General features: G+C 56.8%; 2 protein-coding genes across 6 annotated transcripts in view; one reads left to right on the top strand and one right to left on the bottom strand.

The window, feature by feature from the left end:
* The first annotated feature begins 5,015 nt into the window (after nucleotides 1-5,015).
* FNDC5 (fibronectin type III domain containing 5) lies at nucleotides 5,016-18,804 on the top strand. Of its 2 annotated transcripts, XM_057397934.1 has the most exons (6): nucleotides 5,016-5,130; nucleotides 12,439-12,554; nucleotides 12,857-13,055; nucleotides 14,383-14,475; nucleotides 17,750-17,883; nucleotides 18,591-18,804. In XM_057397934.1, the coding sequence occupies exons 1-6, from the start codon at nucleotides 5,052-5,054 to the stop codon at nucleotides 18,630-18,632; spliced, it is 663 nt and encodes a 220-aa protein (XP_057253917.1). In that variant the 5' UTR covers nucleotides 5,016-5,051; the 3' UTR covers nucleotides 18,633-18,804. The 2 variants fall into 2 exon arrangements, with proteins under 2 accessions (XP_057253917.1, XP_057253918.1); XM_057397935.1 differs by lacking the exon at nucleotides 5,016-5,130 and having other exon boundaries at nucleotides 12,491-12,554; nucleotides 12,708-13,055.
* The window catches only part of LOC130593071 (S100P-binding protein-like), a 26,201-nt gene continuing 12,759 nt past the window's right edge, over nucleotides 9,030-22,471 (bottom strand). For all 4 annotated transcript variants that reach the window (XM_057397931.1, XM_057397933.1, XM_057397932.1 and 1 more), the window contains one exon: nucleotides 9,030-9,200. In XM_057397931.1, the coding sequence (XP_057253914.1) occupies nucleotides 9,183-9,200 (18 nt within the window). In that variant the 3' untranslated portion in view covers nucleotides 9,030-9,182. The remainder of the gene's footprint in view (nucleotides 9,201-22,471) is intronic.

The following is a 22,471-nucleotide window of genomic DNA, read 5'->3' as shown; positions in this document are numbered from 1 at the left end:
GGGCTGCAGGGATTCCAGGGGGCTGGAGATGGGCACCTCCTGCCCTGGGTGATGCCTCACATGCGGCGGTGCTGAGGCTGGGAGGGTGCCAGCTCCCCTCCGGTAATCTGCATCTCCGGTTTAATTCCCCCCCCCTCCCTGCAGGAGTGTTCGGGGGCACAACTGACGCAGGCTGATTTGAAAGCATCCCATTTCCAACTGAAACCCTGCCCTAAACCCCCTAATCCCTGCGCTGGAAGGGATTGCGGGAGCCAGAGGGAGGATAATGCGGGCGTGGGGGGCTCCGCCACCCATCACTGAGTGAATTACAGGGTCCCTGCAGCAAACGGCCCCCAGCCCATCCCCTCGGCCTCCAGCCCCCTCCACCCTTGGTGCCTTTTCACCCCTCCATCATCCCCCCGCTCCTTGCAGCAGGGCCGAGCACCAGGGTTCCCGATCCCAGGCACTGCTGGGGGGGGGGGGATCAGCCGTGTCATGGGGACCGATGGTACCCAGAGGATGCTGCAATGACCGCGGGGTGGTGGCGGTGCCAGGGCAGGGAGATTCCCCCTTCCCCTCCTGCTCTTCCTTTTCCTTCTCCTCCTCCTGCAGGGATTTCTGTGGGAGCTTCCTGCGTTGTCATAGCAGCCGTGGAGCCCCCCCGAGGCTCTGCTGCAGCCGGGCAGGGTGCGATGGGGCTGCGGGGGGACCCAAGGAGGGGACATCCCCGTGTCCCTGTGCCTGCTGCTGGGGCGCACGGCTCTGCGCACACCCGCGCACGCAGCGCAGCCCCTGTCGGCTTTGGGGTGGCCCTGGCTGCTGCCCCCAAGCCAAAGGGGGTCGGTGGTGCCCGGGGCTTGGCAGGATATTGTGGGGCTTTGGTGATTCGGGGTCCAGCACCAGCCATGAGGCCTCGTGTGCTGAGGAGCATCCTCAGATGTGCCCATGCAGCCGGGGTGGCACAGGAGGAGCGCGGACACGGCCGGGATGCCTGGGACCGTGCCTAAGGAAGGTTGGTGCCCAGCAAGGCAAACGAGGGCGCTGGGATGAGCTGGGAGGGGAGAAGGCAAAGCAAGAGGAGATGAACCAGCAAAGCCTGCCGGGGTCTCCCCAGTACCCTGCAGAGCGCTCCCCATGGACCCCCCCAAGCTTGTGCCTGTCCCCACAGTGCGCGGGGCCCTGCGGAGGCAGCGGGGCAGGGCCGCAGGGCAGCAGCAGGGGTGCGGGGCTGCAGCGATAGCCACGGATTAAAAGCAAATGCCCAGATAATGAGGCTCTTTGGTAAAAAGCCCATTTGTATCATTTAAATCTCTAACAGGCTTCCTGGAATACAAAGCCCTTTGTGATGCCCGATCTCATCTGGATCAGGAGCCGCTCGCTAAAGCTTCCCTTAGCACAGTGAACGTTTCATAACGTGGCTCCATCCCACGTCCCTCCGTCCCCGCATCCCCACGCTGCAGCGCATCCCGCTCACCCCATCAGGCACCCAAGGTCGGGCCTCCGGGGGCACGTATCCTGCTCCCTGCGTTGGCACCTGGATGCGTGCGCTCCGCAGCGCTGGGACACGGAGCTGGGCGCGTTTGGGGTGATTTGGGCACAAGCAGGTCCCCAGCGCTAGGAATGGCCATGGAGGGCAGCGGGGGCACCTTGGTGCCCACTTTTTGGTGCCACCTCCCCAACAACAGCAGCAGGAGCGCAACCCCCTCATGGTTTCCCCACCATGGACATGAGTTGCCAATAGGCCCGGAGCACCGTAGGGCTCCAAGAGCCGTGGTGGAGAGCAGTTCTGCCCCAGCTCATCCTGCCCTGGGTCTGGGGCTACCGGCACAGGGCGTGCTGAGCTCTGCAGGGCTGGCCGGGGGCTCAGCTCCTCCCTGCTGTGTCCCACCAAGGGGTTGGAGGGCTGAGGAGGTGATGCCAACGTCCCGGGGAGCTCACGGGCCCGTTGATGCGGGAATGGTTTGGGACTGGGGGATGCTGGTGCGGGGGGCGAGGGCAACCAGAGGGGTCTGGACCCAGCCTTGGTCCTTAGCCCCCTGCCCTCCCCAGGGACCGGAGGGGTTAAACGGCATCGCCACTGTCACCCGCACACGGTGAGCCCCGGGCTCCCTCTCGTGGCCTCTCGCCCCATCTCATGCAGTAACCGAGGAGCCAGCGGGGACCCGGGGGGCAGCGGCAGCGGGGGCAGGATCAGGGGGGGCTCAGGGGGCGATGACCCGAGCCGGGGGTGGGGGAGTGGGGGGGACCTGGGGGGGGGGCTCCAAGCCGGGGCCACGATCCCCTGGCGGCCCCCGGGACCCCGAGGTTGGACCCGCGGGGTTGGAGTGGGGGGGGGGCAACCGGGGGTTCCCGGCGGGGAGGGGGGTCCCGGATGCGCCCCCCCCCGCCGCGCGGGTGTCGGCAGGTGGCAGCAGCGGCCTTCGGCAGCGCCGGGCTGCGGAGCACCGGGGCCGGGGATTCGAGACCGCAGCACCCTGCGAGCCTGCACCCAGCACCCAGCACCCAGCACCCAGCACCCTGCAAACCCTGCACCCAACACCCAGCACCCAGCACCCAACACCCAGCACCCAGCACCCAGCACCCTGCAAACCCTGCACCCAGCACCCAACACCCAGCACCCAGCACCCAGCACCCTGCAAACCCTGCACCCAGCACCCAACACTCAACACCCAGCACCCTGCGAGCCCTGCACCCAGCACCCAGCACCCAGCACCCAGCACCCAACACCCAGCACCCAGCACCCTGCAAACCCTGCACCCAGCACCCAACACCCAGCACCCAGCACCCAACACCCAACACCCAAGACCCAGCACCCAGCACCCAGCAACTGCAAACCCTGCACCCAGCACCCAACACCCAGCACCCAACACCCAACACCCAGCACCCAGCACCCTGCAAACCCTGCACCCAGCACCCAGCACCCAACACCCAGCACCCAGCACCCAACACCCAACACCCAGGACCCAGCACCCAAGACCCAACACCCAGCACCCAGCACCCAAGACCCAACACCCAAGACCCAGCACCCAGCACCCAGCACCCAACACCCAGCACCCAGCACCCAGCACCCAACACCCAACACCCAGCACCCAGCACCCAGCACCCAGCACCCAACACCCAACACCCAGCACCCAGCACCCTGCGAACCCCGCACCCAGCACCCAACACCCAGCACCCAACACCCAATACCCAGCACCCAACACCCAGCACCCTGCGAACCCTGCACCCAGCACCCAACACCCAGCACCCAACACCCAATACCCAGCACCCAACACCCAGCACCCTGCGAACCCTGCACCCAGCACCCAACACCCAGCACCCAACACCCAGCACCCAGCACCCAACACCCAGCACCCAGCACCCGGCACCCAACACCCAACACCCAACACCCAGCACCCGGCACCCGGCACCCAACACCCAGCACCCAGTACCCTGCGAACCCTGCACCCAGCACCCAGCACCCAACACCCAGCACCCAACACCCAACACCCAAGACCCAACACCCAGCACCCAACACCCAGCACCCAACACACAGCACCCAACACTCAATACCCAGCACCCAACACCCAGCACCCAGCACCCAGCACCCAACCCAACACCCAACACCCAGCACCCTGCCAGGCTGGGCCCCTGGCCCCTCATCACCCTCAGCACCCAGACAGCACCCACTGCAACCCCACATCGCCCTGCAGCACCCTGCCATGTGCTTGGCACTCCAGAGCATCCCCTGCACCCTACAGCACCCTCCCCACAGCATCCTGTACCCCCTGCCCAGCCCCACACCCTGCGCAGCCCCCGCAGGACCCCACACTCCAGCCCCTGGCCCAGCTCTGCCCCAGCCCCTTGTGGCCCTGCTTCCTTCTTGTGTGGCCCCTGCAGTGCTCCCTGCAACACACAGGGTCCCCCCCAGGGCACAGGGGCACCCCGAGGGCTTGGGGTGCTGCAGGGAGGTGCAGGCAATGGCCGGGAATGACTACGGCTCTAGGGACCAGGGAGCAGCAGCACAGAGTGCTCCGGATCTGCCAGCATCCCCCTGTCCCATCATCATCCCCTGGGGTCCCCGAGGCCGGAACTGTCCTTACTGTGCGACATCCAAGAGCATCTCCGCACACCACATCCACGTCCCTCACTCCCTGCATGGGAGGCAGCCCAGGCCAAAAAGGGCCCCTTGCAATGAGCCCGTGCCACAGCACTGCTTTAGGGACGGTTTTCTGTGTCACGGGGATGCGCTCTCGGACTTCAGCTCCTGCTGGAGCCCAGCCCACGACGGGGTCTGGGTGCGAGGAAGGGGCTGGCTGGTGGCATGCGGTGATGTGAGAGGGAAGAGGAGGCACCGGAGAGCCCAAGTGTGTAATTACGGCTCAGTCGGCACAATGGGACACACGATGGGCACTGCGCGACTCCAACAACCCACGAGGACCGGGGTTAGACCCGCGGCCACCGGCCCATCCCAGAGCATCCAGTGGGGCAGGAGGCCTCGCTGCTGGTGGGGCGCACGGAGGGGCTCTCAGCGGGTCACTGAGCTGGGGAAGCGGCTTCTGTCCCCTGCAGCTTGTGACGGCTGCCGGCTCCATCAGCCTGGAGGCACGGCCGCGGCCGCAGCCACAGCCCGGGGACCCGCAGGGGCTGCAGGGAACCGGCGGTGCAAAGCCACCGGTGCCGCGCTCGGCTGGGACCGGCCCCCGGGGAGGGCTGGACCGGGGCTGGCCCCGATGCGGGAGGGGCGGGACGGGAGAAACTGAGGCAGGGAACGGGGCCGGGCTGAGCGGGGAGCCCGAGCCGCCCCCGTCCCACCGCCCCCGGGGCCGGGGGAGGGACCGGAGCGGGGCTGCCCGGCGCTGCAGCGGGCGGAGCCGGGGCTCGGCGGGGCCGCGCCTGCCCCCGCCTCCCGGTGGAGCCCATTCGTGCTGAACCGAACCGAACCGAACCGAACCGAACCGTTCCGAGCCGAGCCGAGCCCAACCGCACCGGGCGGCCCCGGCGGTACCGGCAGCACCGGGCCCCGGCGCTCTCCGCGGTGCTGAACGGCGCCCGCGGGGCCCAAGCCCGGCCCGGAGCGGCGGCCGCGGGGGATGGAGCCGTTCCTGGGCTGCACCGGCGCCGCGCTCCTGCTCTGCTTCAGCTACGCCGGTCTGCGCCCGGTGGAGGCAGGTAAGGGCCGCCGGGCCCCGGGAGGGGGTGCCCGGGGGGGGGGGGGGGGGTCCCGTAGGGAGCAGCGGGAGGAGGCGGGGGCTGAACCGAGGGGACCGAGTCTGGGGCATTCCAGAGGGACCTCGCCGGTAACGGGGTGCGGGAGACTCGGGGGGTTCCGGCCACGCAGCGCCGGGGCGCCGGGAAGCATCAAGCTCCTGCCCCACCGTGTTCCAGCCGCTGGGAAGGCACGCAGGGATGTGACACAAAACGGGGATCTGGGAGACCAACCAGAGCCCCTCTCCCAGCGCGGGCAGCGGGGAGGTGAACACTGTCCTGGCCCTGAGCCACGGCACCGGCTCAAGGCACAGGGTGAGCCAGAGCCAAGGAGGCAACCCCAGATCTGCTCTGCCCTCGCCACGGCGCCTTGGCCTTGGTGCCACGCTGCCCAGGGGCCCGGCCAGGCACTGCTGGGGGCACTGGGAGCTCCCCATGGGAGCTGCCTCTCGTGGGGCACAGCAGAGCCCGGGCACCTCAAACCAGGCCCCTTGGAGCTCTGAAGTGGGGATCTTGGGGGAAGCTGTGATTTTGGAGGGCTCGGCACCAGCTCGGGTCCACTCTTCTCCCCTGCGTCAGCCTGGCTGAGCCTTCACCCAAGGGCCCATTGCCTGGGTGCTGGTGGAACCAAGCAGACGCCCAAGGGCTGCCTCCCTCGCTGGCTGCCTGCAAGATGCTGCTGGAACAGCTGCTTTGATTCACAAAACGCTGGTTGCCGGCATATCCGGCATTCCAGGAGCATGGGGGTGACTCTCAGGGATGCAGCGCTCGGGGGAGTGGAAATTCCTGCGCCCGGGAGTTGCTGGAGTTACATTTGCCCTCGTCCTGCCTGTGCAGGGCTGCGGCAGCCCCTGGATGCTTTCAGTGCTGTCACACAGGCCCTCGGCCAGCCGTGGGCACCTCAAGTTGCTGTTTCACAACCAGCAGCCCCGGGTTGATTAATGAAACATTCCCCAAAGGAACGTTGGGTGATGAGGACAAGGCGGCGGCACAATGGAGGCCACAGCGCTCCTGGTCTGCTGTGAACTGGGCCATTTCCCTGCTCTTCCTTATCCTTGGATCACCTCAGTCAGCACCGGGGAGTAAACACGGAGTTGTGCACTGCCCATCGCGCCTCCCGCAACAGGAGCAGTGCGGTGTCGGTGAGCACCCATTGCTGCCCTGGCTCGTGGCTATGGCGTGCAGGGGGGATGCAGAGGCTCGGTTCTGGGCTCTGGAGCCATGTGTGACCTTGGGGCTGGTGCCACTCACCCTCAGCCTCCTCTTCCCACCGCCTCCTCCACCGAGGGCTGTGAAGGGTCCTCCCTGCGCCCTGGCGAGGCAGCGAGCGCGTGCTGTGCCTGGGAAAAGAGAGGGAAAAGAGGAATGAGGACACGGAATGACTTCCCCAAGGTCACGCAGAGGCAGTGGCAGCGTCGCCACCAGCTCTGTGTCCCCACCTCTACCTGAGGATGCTCCCACAGAGGTGTGCAAGCCACGAGCCATGGGGAATGCCCTGGAGAGGAAACGGTTCCCGGCAGGGTCCGGTGGGGATGGAGGCTCGGCCACCCCTCCTCTTGCACCCCACACAAGTGGGCTCACAATAATGCCCCTTGTGCGAGGTGAAGGCTGATGGCACCCAGGAGGGGACTGTGGGTCCTGTTTCCTCATCCATGTGCTTGTCCCTTCCTCTGAGCCAGGGGAATGGAGCCCCCCCTTGCTCCGGCAGGATGGAAACCAGGAACAAGCAATAGGCCCAAGAAAGCAGCTCTATGGAGGTGGGAAATGGAGCCACACCAGCCCTTTCCTGTCTCGCAGCAGACACAGACATTCCTGGCCACGGACATTCCTGGCCTTAGACATTCCTGGCCAGCTGACAGGCAGCATAAGCACTTTATTGATTCCTGCATTCAGTTCAGGAGAGATTTAGTGGGAATGTGGAGGTTCCTCAGCCCGGTGTCAGTCCCTCAGCAGGGATGCTGCTGCTGCGCAAAGCAGCCGAGGTTGTGCCATTCCTCTTCCAAACCTGGAGAGGTCTTCTGCTGGGAATACACATGTGGAAAGCAGATCTCTCCCAGCGAGGGACGTGCTCGCAGGCATTACCCATGCACTGAGCAGTGGAGCGTGCAAAGCTGTATGTGTGCAAGAGAAATGGGATCGTTGGATGCAAGAGCAGAGCTGGGTCGGGACCAGGCAGCAGGCTCCGGGTACCGGGAACTCCAGGGCTCTCTCTCGTTTCTCTGATGTGACCCAGTTGGAGAAGAGCCTGAGAAGACCCCAGTACCGAGTCCTCTTGGGCATCCAGGTCCTGGCTCAGTCATGCCCTGGCAATGACTCTGCTTGGGGCTGGCAACGTTAAAACCCAAGTCATGGTGCTGGTGTGACCTGCCTGCCTTCGGGACCCCGGGAGTCCGAGGCTTGGCAGTATGGAATGTCCTCCACAGTAGAAATACTCCTTAGTTCCGCCCTGAAGCGAGCAGGACACACTTCCCAATGGTCAGGCTGGACACATGGACCATGTCTGTGCTCCCTGAACAAGCTCCATCCTCTTTGACAGCATTTTCCAATGCACATTTGGGCACCTGCCCCATGGGGATTTGGCACTGGGGCTCTGGAGGGGTAAGGAGGGTGCTGGTTTATTGATATCCTGTTTGCACAGGGTGGTCAGCAGGGAATAACTGCCTCTTTCCCGGCCTAGAGAGCCACCAGTTGGTCTTTCAGCTCTTTGAAACAGTCAGAGCTTAACAAACAGCCCCATGGTAGTGGGGTGCAGCGGTGGGCCCTGCCTCTTCCCACTCCCTGGCAGGCTCCATCCATTAACACACTCAGGGAAGCTGCAGCCCTTCCTCCATAGCCCATAAAGAGAACAAGGAATTCCATCTGCTGAAGGGAGCTGTGCTGGGAGAGCAAAGAAAGGCTCCAAAAGGCAGCAAAGCCAGGTCTTTTTGTACCCACACCCACCCAGTTCTTCCCAGAGAACATCACACAGGACCTCATGGGATGCTTCTTCCCCTATCAGGTCGTGCCCTTCCATCTCCCATGTCCGCAGGGAAGGCTGTGGTGCAGAGATGAGGAACTACAGGGATTTAAGGCTGACGTTCCCTGCTTCCCACAGACAAGGCAGGCAGCTTGCAGGTTGATAGCACTGAATGAGCATGTTGGAGCCTGGCAGGCCCTCTGCTTGCTGGACCATGTCTGAGGGCTTGGAAGCAGCTGAGCCTTTCCCAGCAGGAAAGGAGTTGCTTGTAGGAGATGAGTGACCTGAACTGGTGAATGCTGTGACTAAAGGTAGCCTTTGCCATGGAGGAAACTGCACTTCCAAGGGGCTGGAGTTTCCAGGAGAGCTGAATTCCAAAGGAACAGTTCTGGGGGCCCTGGCTGGGGAGATCAATCCAGGAATACCCCCTAATTCAAAACCTGCAGCCTGGCCACAGGGCTCGGCTGGCAGAGCTGCTCTCCCAGGGTCTGAGATTTCCATAGCTCCTTCCTTTAGCTCTAAGCAAGGATCTCCTGGCAGCTTGCATGGCTGAGCTCTCAACCCCTGTAAGAGCAGCTTCAGAAGATGAACAGAAAGGAGAAGGACCACAGCAGAGGCCACATCTCCCAGGGATGTCTTTGTGCCTTGATCCTAGAGGTGCCAGGCAGGACAACCCCTTTACTCACCCCACCACCCTCAATCAGCAGCCCCAGTGGGATGGGTACAAACATTCACCCTTCTCCCTCCGCACCCCATCCACAGCCGCGATGGTGAAGGCAGCATAAGGGGCAGGTGGATGGTTTCCTCTTCCTCATGCCAGCAGCTGCTGCGCTGGCAATGAAAAGCCAGGGAGGAACCAAAGTGTGAAGGGTTCTTTTTGCCTCTCTCTTAAATAAAACCCCATTAATAATGAGCAAAGTGTTTAATGAGAGGCTGGAAGGAGTTCTCAGCATTAAGAGGGGATTACGGCTAATCTTCATCGCTCATTCCTCCTTGCTGTGCACTGGCAGCTCTGACCTGCTCGTGCCAGAAGGGCCCAAGGGGGATGCAGGACTGCGGCTCAGCCCACGCAGGGTCCCTGTGGGAAGGAAACCAGACATGGTTTAAGCATGATCAGTTTGGAAGCAGCCTGGAATTCACGTTTAAAACTCATGATTTCATCTTCATTAACCAGGGCTTCCCCTTAGAGCGGGGCTGCAATCTGTGCTGATAGGAGAACAAGAGCAGCTTTTCATCCCAGCACACAGCCCTAAGCCAAACTGGCCAAGCAGATCCTCTGCCTGTTTGCACTGTGCGAGGGGCTCCAGCAGCCACTGCGGCTGGGATGAAGCTGATGCCTCTTACACCACATGGGTCCCTTACAGATCAGACGGAGGATGTGCCGTCCTCAGCATCTCTGGAGGGAACATGCACGAGGAAGGCTCGATGCAAGGCTTGTTCCCTGCTGTCTTGCCTGCAGAGGGGCAGGAATAGCCCCTGGGACCATCCCACCCTCCCTGCCTGGCTTCCCTGGCTGCTGCAGGCACAAAAGCAAAAGTTCCCAGGAGTCACGGATGAGGCTGGACAGAACCAAACACTTGGATTTGGTACCTCAAGGCCCTGCAAGATGCTGACCCCCTGCAGCCAGCTGGAAAACAGGAATTACAGCTTCTCCACCTGCCCTCAGCCAGGCTGGCACTAAGGAAGAGCTGCAAGGGGCCCAAGGAGCCAAAAGCAGTGTGGAATCTCTTGGAAGAGAGGTTGGATTTTAGAAAGCCATGAGCTCATTGTGCATCGCCTGGGAGTGTGTGTGTGGGGGGGGAGCATCCTCATGACTTAAAATTTGGGTTCCAAATTATCCGCTCAGCTCTGGGAGCAGGAAACTGATTTCCCTTTCCCTGGCTTTGTATTCCTGTCAAGCCGTGCTTCGTTCTCCTCTCGGGCTGCTTTTACACTGGTTTGACGCCACTGATCTCACTGTAGCTGCTCCTAACCTGCAGCAGTGAAAGGAACGGCAGGCTCAGATCTGCTGCCCTAGATCTCACTGCACAACTGCTGACTTCAGCCACCCCATCCTCTCTCAGGGGTTACCAAAGGGTGTTTCTAGACCGTACTCTTGACACCCCCTCACCAGCTGATTTCTCCTCAGCCTCCATTCCGAGTCCAGCTTTGCCCAGTGCTTCCCTCCTGCCCCACAGCCCTCCAGCCTCTCCCCAGCTCCCAGAGAGGTTCTTTGCTCTCCTCCAGCCCTGCGAGGCCTTCCCAATTCCCCCTGTGTTTTACATCAGGAAACTCCGGGCACTTTTCCTGCTTTGCCTCCCTCAGGGTCACAGGTTTCCAAGGGGACTCGGGCACCAAGGGCAGTGCGATGTCGATGTCGCAGTCCCTTTTGCCAACCTCAAGCTTCTTCCCTGATGCTCTCTGCTGCTGGGGGTTAATGCATCTCTTTAGAAAGGGCTCCCCAACCTGAGCTGGGCAAATCATCAGTGATAGCTCCTAAAAGAAGTGTGTGTGTGTGTGTCCAGGAAAGCCATCCATGCTGGGATTTAACGTACAGCGGTACTCACAAAAGGGCAAAGTGCCAGCCTGGAGACTGCTTTGTCTCCCACCTCTCCATCATACCCTCCCTATGTTCCAGCAAATTCATCAGGCATGACTCACGGACCTTCCCTGTCACATTCCTCTCTGCTGGCTGCCCCTTCCTAAAATTAGACCCCACTCTTGTTGCCATTGGTCACAGGGGGAAGGTGAGGAGCTGCAGATCCACGTCTCTTCCTTGCGCCACAGCAGCGAGCTGAGCCCAGCTGGGGCTGGTGTTCAGCCCGAGGAGCGTGCTCCATCTCCCCTGCTCAGCTTGCCCTTGGCCCTGCTGCTGCAGGAGGATGGTGAATGCTCCCACCTTCCAAGAGCCTCGTTTCATGAGGGCCAGCCCCAGAGAGATGAGGATGCTCTGCCTCAATACTGACTCGATCATCTCCAGAGAGGAAGGACACCTCCCCTATTAAACCCTGGAGGCCACAACTGCTTGCTGCTCCTCCTCCCGTCCCAAATCCACCTGAACTTGGCCATGCACCTTTCAGGGAGCTTTTTGCTCACTGAAGGACTCCCTAGGATCAGCCTGGGTCTGGCCACCCAAAGGGTCACTGCTGGGTGGGGGCCTCCCCACAGAGGAGCTCCAAAGGGTCTGGGTGTTGGGTGGGGATGAGAGAAAGGAATAAGGTCATCACTCTGCTGAGTGTGGAGCAGCACTGACCTTGCTGGGGAATTCTGTGCTCCCATTATTCTCTCTGTTCCCAGGGGAACATTCAGCAGGAGTGAAGTCACTTGTTAGGAGACACCGACACTACAGGGTATTTTCAGCCACATTCCAGTGGCTGGGACCGAGTATAAACCCAACAAGTGTTACTGGAGACATGCACACGTGCACCCTGCAGCCCAGCAGGGCAGCCTCGGGCAGGGGTTACGAAGCAATGAAGGCATTATTATTTGATGGAAGTCAGAAGAAATGATTCCTCCTGGCCCTGCTCAACCTCCTGAGCACAGCCAGGGCCTCAGCAGTCTCATTGTGCCTTCGGGTTCAGGGCACAGGGTGGAGAACGTGAATTAGATCTGACCAGAGGAGAGGGAACAGGAGTCCACCCTGCTGCCCTGAGCACTGGAAGGGCTGTGCCAAGCCCGTGAGGTACAACCTTCCCCTTGAGATGCCAGGAAAGGCTTTACACCGGCAGCTCCCTTGGGAAGGAGCTGGCAGCTACCCAGGTCCAGCTTGCAGCTGGAAACTGGGGCATGCTCTGGAGTGAGGAATAAACAGGAGCCTCAAGCTCTCGCTTCCATGGCCTGCCCTCTTCCCATGACAGTGGCCCATGGGTGCTGTCGCTGCCTGTCCTGTCCTGCTCACTGGGAGCACAAAATGCGTATCAAATCTCTTCTGTCAAACAGGGAAAAGCAAATTTACTACTGCTGAATCCCAGGCCTCCGGAGTGCTCATCAAAGCATTCCCTTCCCAGGCTTGCAAGGCACATTTTGCATTTCCTCCCAGCTGTCACTGTCAGGGTGTAATAGGAAACAGCAGAGAGAACGTGGTACGTGGCTGGGAAGGGGGAGATGAATGAGCTGCTCCATGCCCTGCTCTGCTGTCACACATGTCTAATGCAACCCATACTCTCAGCAGAGAGCTCCTAGAACCTCGCTGCTAGTTGAGACTGCCTTTCCAGATCCATACCCAGCTACAGGAAGAACCCTGAGCCAGGTCCTTTCCCACTGCCTCCCCTGCCCTTGCTCCATCTCCTGCTGCCGTGACTTTGCCTGTGTAAAGGCTCTGCTCTCGCTCCTTGCAGACAGCCCATCAGCTCCAGTAAATGTCACAGTCAAGCACCTGAAAGCCAACTCAGCCGTTGTGACGTGGGATGTTCTGGAAGATGAAGTTGTCATTGGATTTGCAATTTCCCAGCAGGTACGGTGCCTCCAGTTGCCCAGTTTCCGTCACGTCCATCTTCACCCCAGGTACCCTCAGTTTCCAAGTGCTCTTGCTGCAGTTTAAGCCCATTCCTTCTTGTCCTGTCCCTCGTGGTCTGGGAGGGGACGTGACTCCCTGTCCTCATCGCAGCAGCGCTTCATGTGTTGGTAGCTGCAGAGAGGAACGGGCCCGACGGTCTCCACGTGCGTGGTGGACAGGGCAGGAAGCAGTGGTCTTACAGCAGCAGGGCACAGGGGAGGCCCCTCCATCACTCTCTGCTCTCCTCTCTCGGCTTCCAGAAGAAGGACGTGCGGATGCTGCGCTTCATCCAGGAGGTGAACACCACCACCCGCTCCTGTGCCCTCTGGGACCTAGAGGAGGACACCGAGTACATTGTGCATGTCCAGGCCATCAGCATCCAAGGCCAGAGCCCTGCCAGTGAGCCAGTCCTCTTCAAGACCCCCAGGGAAGCTGAGAAACTAGCCTCTAAAAATAAAGGCAAGTGTGGGTGAGTTCCTGTGTGGCCCCTGGGATGCCCAAGGAGAGCTGGGCTCTGCAGAGAGGGAAGCAGTCCCCTGTGCAGTGGGGATACCCGGGTTCAACGCACAGGGTCCCCACGTGGACATGTGGGGTGCCCGCCCCGAGTGTCCCCAGCAGATAAGGTTGACAAGGAGATGCTGCTGAAGGCTGCCTGCTCATTTCCCCCCTTTCACAGGAGGTTCAACAGGCAAAGAGAGAGGAGAAGGTTTCCAGACTGTGTCCCAGCATCCTTGCAAGTGGAGAATCCCAGGGGAAATTCCTGAGCAGCCTGTGAACGCCTGTGGAACTAGACCCTTGGATGGCACTGGGCACAGCACCACTGTGCTCACAGGGTATTCACTGAGCCTCCCATGCCTGGAGTGCAGGGGAAAACTTACCCAGAGATTCCCACTTGTCTTACTTCAAATATTCAGGCCAAATCAGAGCAAGTTGAGGTTGGAAAGGGCCTCTTGAGGTCACCAAACCCTCCCTGTCCAGTCGGGTTTGGAACACCTCCATGGGGGAAATCAGGCACTTCCTCTGTGGCAACTCCTTCGCTTGCTCTTCTTAAGCCAAAGCAGATTGATGAATCCTTCTGGCAGCAAGAATCTCTACTGCAGAAAGGGCTGGGACAGGAAGGGTGAGTGCCTGTCCCGGAGGACCCAGCCTGTTGCAGAGCTCTTGGTGCTCCCTGGGCTGCTGTGAATTCTTTACTCTTGCTGCTAAAATGACTTGGTGCCTGTTAACACCGAATTGCTGCTCAGCTGAAAGCACCGAGAGGAGCACTGCTCCCCTTTCCCGAGCCTGAGCTCTCCTCTTAGTGCTTTGAAGCCGAGGAGGTGCATTACGCCCTGCCAAAAGGCTCTGCTCATTCCTGAATCCCACTGGAGAACCACGCCAGGCTCCACGCTGCTGAGCTGCACGGGAGCTGCTGAGGCATGTGAGGCTTCAGGACAGGCGCAGACGGCACCAACAGACAGCAGAGGCAGAGCAGAGCTGCCACAGGGCCGGATAACAAGGATTTACCCCATAGCAGCTCCTCTCTGGTAACTGCCTGGTGATCCCGTCTCCCTGCTCCTTCCTCAGCCCATCGCCTGCAGGAGATGCACTCGCAGCTGATGCTCTGCAAGTTCAGATGAGGGAGAGGAAGGAAAGGAAGGAGAGGAAGGCAACTTGTGCTGGGGCATGACTGAGGGGTGAAGGCTCTCTCCCTGCTAGACCCTGATGCACTGATGAGTCGACCTGGGCATCGGAGCACCCTGAGCCCTGTGGTTGGGTTTCATGATCTCTCTTTCCCTTTGTCCAGATGAGGTGACAATGAAGGAGATGGCAAAGAAAAACCAGCAGCTGCGAGCAGGGGAAGTTCTCATCATTGTGGTGGTGCTGTTTATGTGGGCAGGTCAGTGGAATCCTTCTGTCAAAAGCATGAAACATTCCTTGGTTTGCACGTGTAATCATGTAAGACCTGAAAAGGAACCCTTCCTCCCAGCGGCAGCACTGCACGTGCAGCTGTACTGAGCATCCCTCAGCATCACAAGTTGGGCAGGGCCACAAGCAGGTGAATCCGATGTAGTCCAGGGGGATGTAGATAATGGGCCTGATGAACCAACTGCCTAATTCCCCATGGCTAATCCTGTAATCTCCTATCATGCACTGATAACACCCTCAGCCATCCAACAGGCTGCCTCCAGCGATACGCTGTAATGACCTGGCTGTTATATGCCTCCAACTCTCATGCAAAAGAGAAATGTAAGAGTCTCACTCTCAGCACCCACTGTTAGAACCCGCTTCAGGAGCAATTAAAATAATGGAAGCATTGAAAGAACAAACGGCCCCAAACATCAGAACACCAATAAACCAGATCCTCTCGGCAGCCACTATCAAAATACAAAGATTAGGATTTAATGGGAAGAGGAGGGATGTTACCAGAAACACATTAACCGAAAGGAAGGAGAAGTCTATGTAAGCGTGGCGTGGCAGGAGGAGGAAGGAACAGCACAAATTGAAAGCTGCTATCCCAAAGGGTGGTTTGGAACCAAACTCTTGGCAATCTTTTGAAATTCCACCCTAGTCCTCCTTATCCCTCGCAGCCATTAATCCTTTAATCCAAGCAGAGCCTCTGCTACAGGACGGAGGCTGCAGGATGTGATTTTATAAGCAAGATCAGCTGCAGCTGAGAGCAGCCAGTGCTGTGGAAGGAGCAGTAAAACCATCCTGGGGCTGCTCTGCTGTGGGATGTGATGGGCATAGCGAGGCATAGACCCTAACCCAGCCTCTACCGGCGCATCCTTGAACACGAAGATCTCTCACTATGACTTTCTGTCATATGTATGAATATATAAACTTCATTTCCAAAGGGAACCCAAAGAGTTTTCCAAGTCTGGGACCACATTTCACTAGAACTTACAGCAACTGGAGAGAGGAACATCTCACTCCTACGTTTTAAGCTAGCAAACAGGGAGAGGAAAATGCCTCTGACTCCTGCTCCACCAGCTTAGCACGTCTGGAGAGGCTGCAGCCAGCCCTTCAGCTTGCTCAGTCTGGAAATTACATGCACGAGTTACTGGGAAATAAAGTTTGCACATGTCTGGTTTCTATTTCGAGCCCCAGCGTCCCCTGGCCGCCAGTCAGCTGCTGCTCCTGCTGCCACCTCAAGCAGTAATGAAACAGCATTTGCTCCCTGCGAGGCACAGAACACAGTGCTCCAGAGAAAATGGGCACCTGTGAGCCAAGGAGACCGGCAGGAAGGGCAATGAGCCCCGTGGTAAATCTCTGATCCATAAAAGACAGCCGGTGCCACTCAGTGCTGAACCCTCTTGTGCCAGTCAAGCCCCTTTTCCACCCACGGAGCGTTATGAACCATCACACAGAGGATTTTCCTCGGGCAGAAACCTGCCACAACAGCACTGAGGGGCTGACAGCTTTGGCAACTTGTATCTCCCCCGGTAGCATCACGTTATGTCCTCTAAAAGGGGGGTCTGTCAATCCCCTGCTGCAGCCTGTCACGAGCCCGACTCGACAGGGGCTGCACCAGTTTACTCTGACAGACACGGCCCATCTGTACCAGATTCTGCTGAGATGAGATAACTGGGGTGAGATGTGAAGAGGAAACCAGTCACTGATCAGAGACGTGTCCCACAAGAGGGGGATGCAGGAATTAACTGTATCCTGTATCCTTTGCAAGGTCTCTTCCAAGCCAATCCAGGTGACACGATCAGATCCATGTATAACATTTGGTTTGCCCTGGCAAGTGCCAAGCTTACGAGTTATTTGCACTTCCAGAGACTGCGCAGCAATTATTGCTCAAGATGATAACCAAATGAAAGCCTAAACTAAGCTAAAAGCTTTCTAGACCCTCTAGTGCCCTGTTCAGCATTTATGGCAAGTTTTAGTTGTGCACATTCAGATTTAAATGCCCTGCCAGTGAAACCGATCCTGAACAAGCACATGAAGCGACTGAGTAACTGATTCATCTCCCACTGTAGCATCATCTAAAACTCAGATCAATGTCAGAACAAAGCATCTGCTAATACCAGTTTCCCTTCTAGAGAGATGCCTTACATTTAAAAAAGGAAAGTGGGTGGGTGGGGGAAACCTCTCTACATCTGGTGGGCTCTTCCATGTACAAACCCCAAAAGGCTTTAACCTGAATGTATGATGATGATGTTTTAGCAAATGCAGCCAGGAACCAGGCTGTGCCCAGGGCTCTGACCTGAGACAAGGCTCTTGTGCTGTACTCCTGGCATTATTCACGGCCCTTTGCTGCTCTGTGCCTCAGTTTTGCCATCGGGAGCCACAGAAGGTGGGACCGTGGCAGACGTTAACCTGCTCTGCCAGGACCAGCCATTTGCTCACACACGCAGAAAGAACTGGAACCACTGTTTACCTGGGGGCAGCTGCCACAACAACACGTTCTAAAGCAGTTTGGGCTGATCTGCTGAAAGCTTTACAGATGTTTTGCTGTTAGGGGCAGAAGCAGCATCTGGCTGGGTCTGCGCAACCTCTGAGTTTGGAATCTGCAGGCAGAGAAGTTACTCGGTCAAAATGTCACATCAAAGCTGCTGAGGAAGACATCTGCAGTCTCCTAACGTGGCATGGCTGCTCCTCTCCTCATGTGCCTCTGCGTGTGGGAGGAAATTTCCACTGGCAGCTCCTGCTGCCGTCACTGTTGCATATTTGCAGATGTTGTCCTGCTGCTCCAAGGGCCCTGGCTGCAGCACACGCAGGCAGGTACGGTACCTGCTCCTCGTCCCCAGCCCCAGATCCTCCCCTTCACCCCAGGGGAGGAGGAGCAGAGGACACAGTCTCACTAACCAGAGATTCCAGGAGCTCCTGTGTTTGTAAAGGAAAAAATCCCATTTAACCACACAGCTAGCGGGGATCGCTATCAAAACGTAGGGCTTGAAATGCTCGTCCCATTTAATGACAGGGAAGTTGGAATAGAATTAATCTTCTGTCCTTCTAACTAGTTTAGCATGGAATTAGGTCTCAAGAAGGAAACAGCCAGAGGGCTGACGAGCTCTGTTAGAAAATGATCCTTAGGAGCAGTTGTGAATGATGCTGAGATCTCCACCGGAAGGCACAGAGCCGGCTGGCAAGCAAAGGATCTCTGCTCCCTGCAGGCTCCAGGGGCTGAGCTCATTTGTGTGATCACTAATGCTTCTTCCTGTTAGGGGTGATCGCCCTGTTTTGCAGACAGTACGATATCATCAAAGACAATGAGCCAAATAACAGCAAGGAGAAGGTGAAGAACGCCTCAGAGAACAGCACCCCCGAGCACCAGAGCGGAGGGCTCCTGCGCAGCAAGGTGAGAGGCTGCTGGCACGGGACACAGCACCAGCTTCCTGGCTAAATTACACCAAAAAGCACCCAAACAGCCTCCCTCCAGCTGCGATGCAGAAAGGAAACACCCCTTCACATCCGTGCGTGTCAGCACCACGGCTTCCTTAGCGGTCGGAGCCTCCCAGGCACATCAGGACACTGCACTTCACTCCCACTCCTGGATGTCTGCGCATCCAGCAGGGAAAACAGATTCCAATCCATATTGCTGACATCTCCGGAAGAAACATGCACTGAGCGATGCTGCAGTGCCTGAGCTGCTTGGGTCTGTAACCCTGCAGCAGCCCTTGGGTGCCATGGGGTAAAGAGCAATAGCTCTTAGAACTGATCAGTAGGAGCATGGCTGCTTAAAGGAATGCCACCTCCATAATGAGAGCAGACTCAAGCCTATCCTTTAGATCAACTTACTTCAATTAAACTTCCTTGTGTTTCTATCCCCACCACTTCCCATTTACCAGTTGAAATAGTCCACTCATTTATGCCCATTCAGAAGCACAGTGATGAACATGCAACCCTAAAACCTCCACATTGCATTTTCATCATCCTGAGGGGATGGGCACAAGAGCTTTTACAAACCCCAAACCTGACCAGCACACTGCACTGATCTTTGACATGTTTTTTTCCTCCTCTTTAGCAATTCCTATTCATCCTTTCTCCCTTTTTCTCCTCTTCTAGTTTCCAAAAAACAAGCCCTCAGTGAATATCATTGAAGCATGACAGCCTACCATCTGATAGATGGACTCCATTCCTCACTCTCACTTCCTGCCTCTGAGCCTTGATGACTAGGGAGGTGAAACATCATTGGAGCAACATGGAGAGAGACCTTAGTGACTGTCACTTGCTGGCATACACCTCCTTGTCTCTGTTCTGCAAAACATCTGGCCAGAAAGAAAAAAATCATGGGGGAAAAAAAAAACAACCCACAACCAAAAACCTGAAACCCCAAAATTAAGATGGAAAAGCATCAGCGAGACAACTGCTGCCAGTGATCCCACCCGGAGTCATGAATCACCTGGGCCGGACAACTCACGCACGTCTCTCCACCCTCACACTCCATCTTCTGGAAGAGTGTTCTTGTCTTTGGAAGTACAAGGGTTTGTTGTATCTTTATTTTGTCTCGCTGTCACTACACCTTGACAGCATTGAGGGGAGCTCAGGCATCAGTCACTGTCACGCCAAGCGAGAAAGAAGAAAAGCTCATCACAGACACAATGAGCAACCAGACTGCGGCTGCTGCGTGCTCTTGGCTTGCTTTGTTCCGTGGATGTGTGTTGTGTAGCACGTCTTGCCTGGGGGGGGGGGGGGGGGTGGTGGTGTAAAACAAACCCAGAAAAAAAAGGCAGATCCCATTTTCATTCCCACTGCAGAGGCTTCCCTGGTGTTCTTCAGTTCAGCTGCAGCGCGTCTCCACCGCTGCTGTCCTTCCTATCTTGCACTGGTGCTCTTCATCTCCCACCATCCGGACACACCGAGCACTGGGGCACAGCCCAACACGAGGGGACACCACCAGACACCAAAAGGATAATGTCAACCATTTTCTTCATGGTATTTTCAGCTGGGCCCAAGTCCACCCCCAGCGTGAGAGAAGGTCCACAAAAATGTAGCCAGTCAGCAAAAAACAAAAGACAAACCTCCTGATACCGGTTGCTATGCAAAGGTCTCCAGTGGCAACAGCCATTTACTGCTAAAGGCTCTTGCCCAAGGGACCTTTTTCTGAGGGCTTAAGTACTTAAATTGCTTCTTTTAGTAGGGTTCCTGTGGGAAGGTCTGGTTCTCCTTACCCGGCCTGTCTGCCCTGCTCCTGTGACACTGCAGTGCAGGGATGTGCTGGAGGCAGCCCTCCAGCAGCAGGTGGACAAGGAACGGGAAAGGGGCTGGAGTTCTCTCCTCTCTTACGAAGTGCTCGATGTTTGTAAGCTGACAGGATCCCCAGGACTGCTGGTGCTCCGGACGCTGGTAGAGGCAAGTCCATCACATGGGAAAGATTTATTCTTTGTAGTGTGCCATGGGGTATCTGTATTTAATTACTCCACAAGACCACTCCATATGCACTAGGGGATGAGGCAAGAATCTACTTGTTCCATCAGATACCAGGTTGGCCTGAGTAGGGCTCGAACCTCTTACAAACCTGCACTCAGATGAGCCTGGCTTCAAAGGCCCTGCAAAGAAACAGGCTGGCAGGAAGAGTTCAGCCATCTCTCCTCTTCCATTGGCACCAGCCTTTCCAAAAGAGTCGGTTTGAGAGAGGAAGTCTGCGTGCAGACGTGGTGGTGAAGAAGTGAGGGCTTCCCTGATGCCAGCTACCAAAGGCAGGCCAACCCCAAAGGTCTCTTCAGTGGATCCTTTGCCAGAACATACTTGTCCATCACCAAGAGGGAGAGGTCACCACCTCCATCACCAAGAGGGAGAGGTCACCACCTCCGATACAGACAGAGCAATAAGCATTTTATAATGTACAATAAAAGATTAAAGGCATCTCCTGTGTCCTTGTAACGACTGAATTAAGTCATTTCATCTTCGCCTGCTTTGAGCACACACACTGGAACAGAGAGACTTCCAACGTATTGCCCAGAGACTACAGCATGAAGTGTTCTCTCAGTGTCTGGATGTAGAAAACCAGAACCAGAGTTCATTGTTCACAGGCTAAGGGGAGGGGGGGGGAACTTGCTAGGTACAGCTGTAATGCTATTTATGTTGCGAGATTCTTCAGACATGTCTGTTCTCTCCGAAGGAAGAAATGCCATTTAGAATCCATACCCCTATAAAGGGAGATTTAGGACAGATGGTACAGCATGTGCAAAACGATAAGGGAGATGCTCACTCCTTGTTTGGTAGAGAAGAATTAGAGGGTGGTGCAGAGTTGGGTGCTCAAAACACAGTGTGGCAGGAGGCTAGAGGTTATCGTTATGTTCCATAACTGCAGGCTTTAAAAGGCAATAATGCTATTAGTGAGAAGAAACAAATTTAGGCTGGCAGCAACTCATCAGAGAGGGATTCCAACTACCTAATTCCAGTGATTCTCTTAAAGGAAGTGTTTTTATCAACTCTGAATTGATGCAATAAGTCCACACTTTAGGAAAAGCTGTTTCCTGTTACAGAAGAAAGCTCCTTAAGATCCTACTTCTTTGAGGGTCACAAACATCAAAGCTTTAACTGCTGCTTCAGCATCAGCTTCCACCATAACCCATGAGTCAGGTACCATGAAGACTCTGGGCCTGTGTGAGCTTCAGCCTAAGCCCATCTTTGGCAGAGATACCTCACTCTTGTCAAAGGTTACCAAAAGATACTCCCAAGGTGGTTTACAGGCAATAAAGAGATCAAGGGAAAACCAAACAAGGCGGTGCTGAGCAAAGGGATGCTGGGCCACAGAAGGCAGCACCCTAAAGGCCACCCACATTTCCCCGCTGATTCTGAGTGTTTGTTGGAAGTAGGAGCCGGGAAAGGGAGGTTTCAGGAAGTGCTAAAAAGCAGCAGCAGGAGTGGGCTGCACAACAGGGATCCCGGAGAGCAAGAACTGGTTGCCCACTGATCTCAAAAGCAAAGGAAAGCAGCCTTCCAGCCAGGCCCCTAATGCCGTTCCACCCCTGGGCACTAACCCCATCCATTTCCAAGAATCAGCTGAGCAGGGACTGTGGGAACAGTAAGGAGCAAGAAGCTGCAAACAGAGCCCTTTGCCAGCATACGCAGTGCGTGTTTAAAGCTAAGCACCACTTGCCTTCATCCTTCCAAGCACTGTAATATTATGCCTAAAAGTACCACTGAGCCAATATATTCCTCCCCCACGAGTTTAGTGAGAGGGAGCTGCGGGAGGTGGTGTGGAGCAAACAATTCTGCCCAGCATGTCCTTCCCCTTCCCAACACAGCCTCAGCCCCTTCACAACCACCTCCCCCTGCACCGTTCTCCATCTCCTCCAAGGCAAATGAGAACAAGAGGCATTTTATTCCCCGACAGCTCAATAGCATCAGAGGAGGAAACACCTACACAGCTACAGAAAGTGTTAGTATAATCTCAGCTGGTAATGGCTTTCTGGAGGAGATGCAAATGGAGAGGAACAGACTGCTAATGCCAGTATTTGCCAAAGACATTAAAGGTTACATCCCTCAAAAGCATATATCACAGCTGCACATCCATTCTGCTGATAAAAATATGGCAATTCATTGACGGAGTAGCCAGACTCCACTTCTCCAGGAGATGGGGATTGTACCATATGTTGCACCAAATGTAATTTCCCCCATATTTGCAGGAAAGCTTCCTAAAGGCACATTATAAGCTATTACTGGCTAGCCTGGAAGCAGAAGCCTTGCTGACCAAATTTAATCAGCTTTCCAGCATTTGTTAAAAAGCTGGATCATCAATATGCTTGTTATGCTGCAATATCTTCTGTTTCCTCCATAAATCTGGTGTCTATTAAATCATCCGATGACCTGATAGATTCAAATGATTACGTTCCTCCTTGTTGGTGCTTTAGTTCACACGTCTCAAGGAGTGTGAGCTGGATTCTGTCAGCCCATGCATCAGCATCAATTTGAACTCGCTTCCAAGTGAAGACTCTTTT

Source organism: Pezoporus wallicus, unplaced genomic scaffold (assembly GCF_028554395.1).
Source record: "Pezoporus wallicus isolate ANWC-B61680 ecotype Strahan unplaced genomic scaffold, APGP_CSIRO_Pwel_v1 contig_10769, whole genome shotgun sequence".
Classification (NCBI taxonomy): domain Eukaryota; kingdom Metazoa; phylum Chordata; class Aves; order Psittaciformes; family Psittacidae; genus Pezoporus; species Pezoporus wallicus.
Note: the sequence above shows the minus strand (reverse complement) of the source record. Positions and strands in the feature narration are given on the sequence as shown.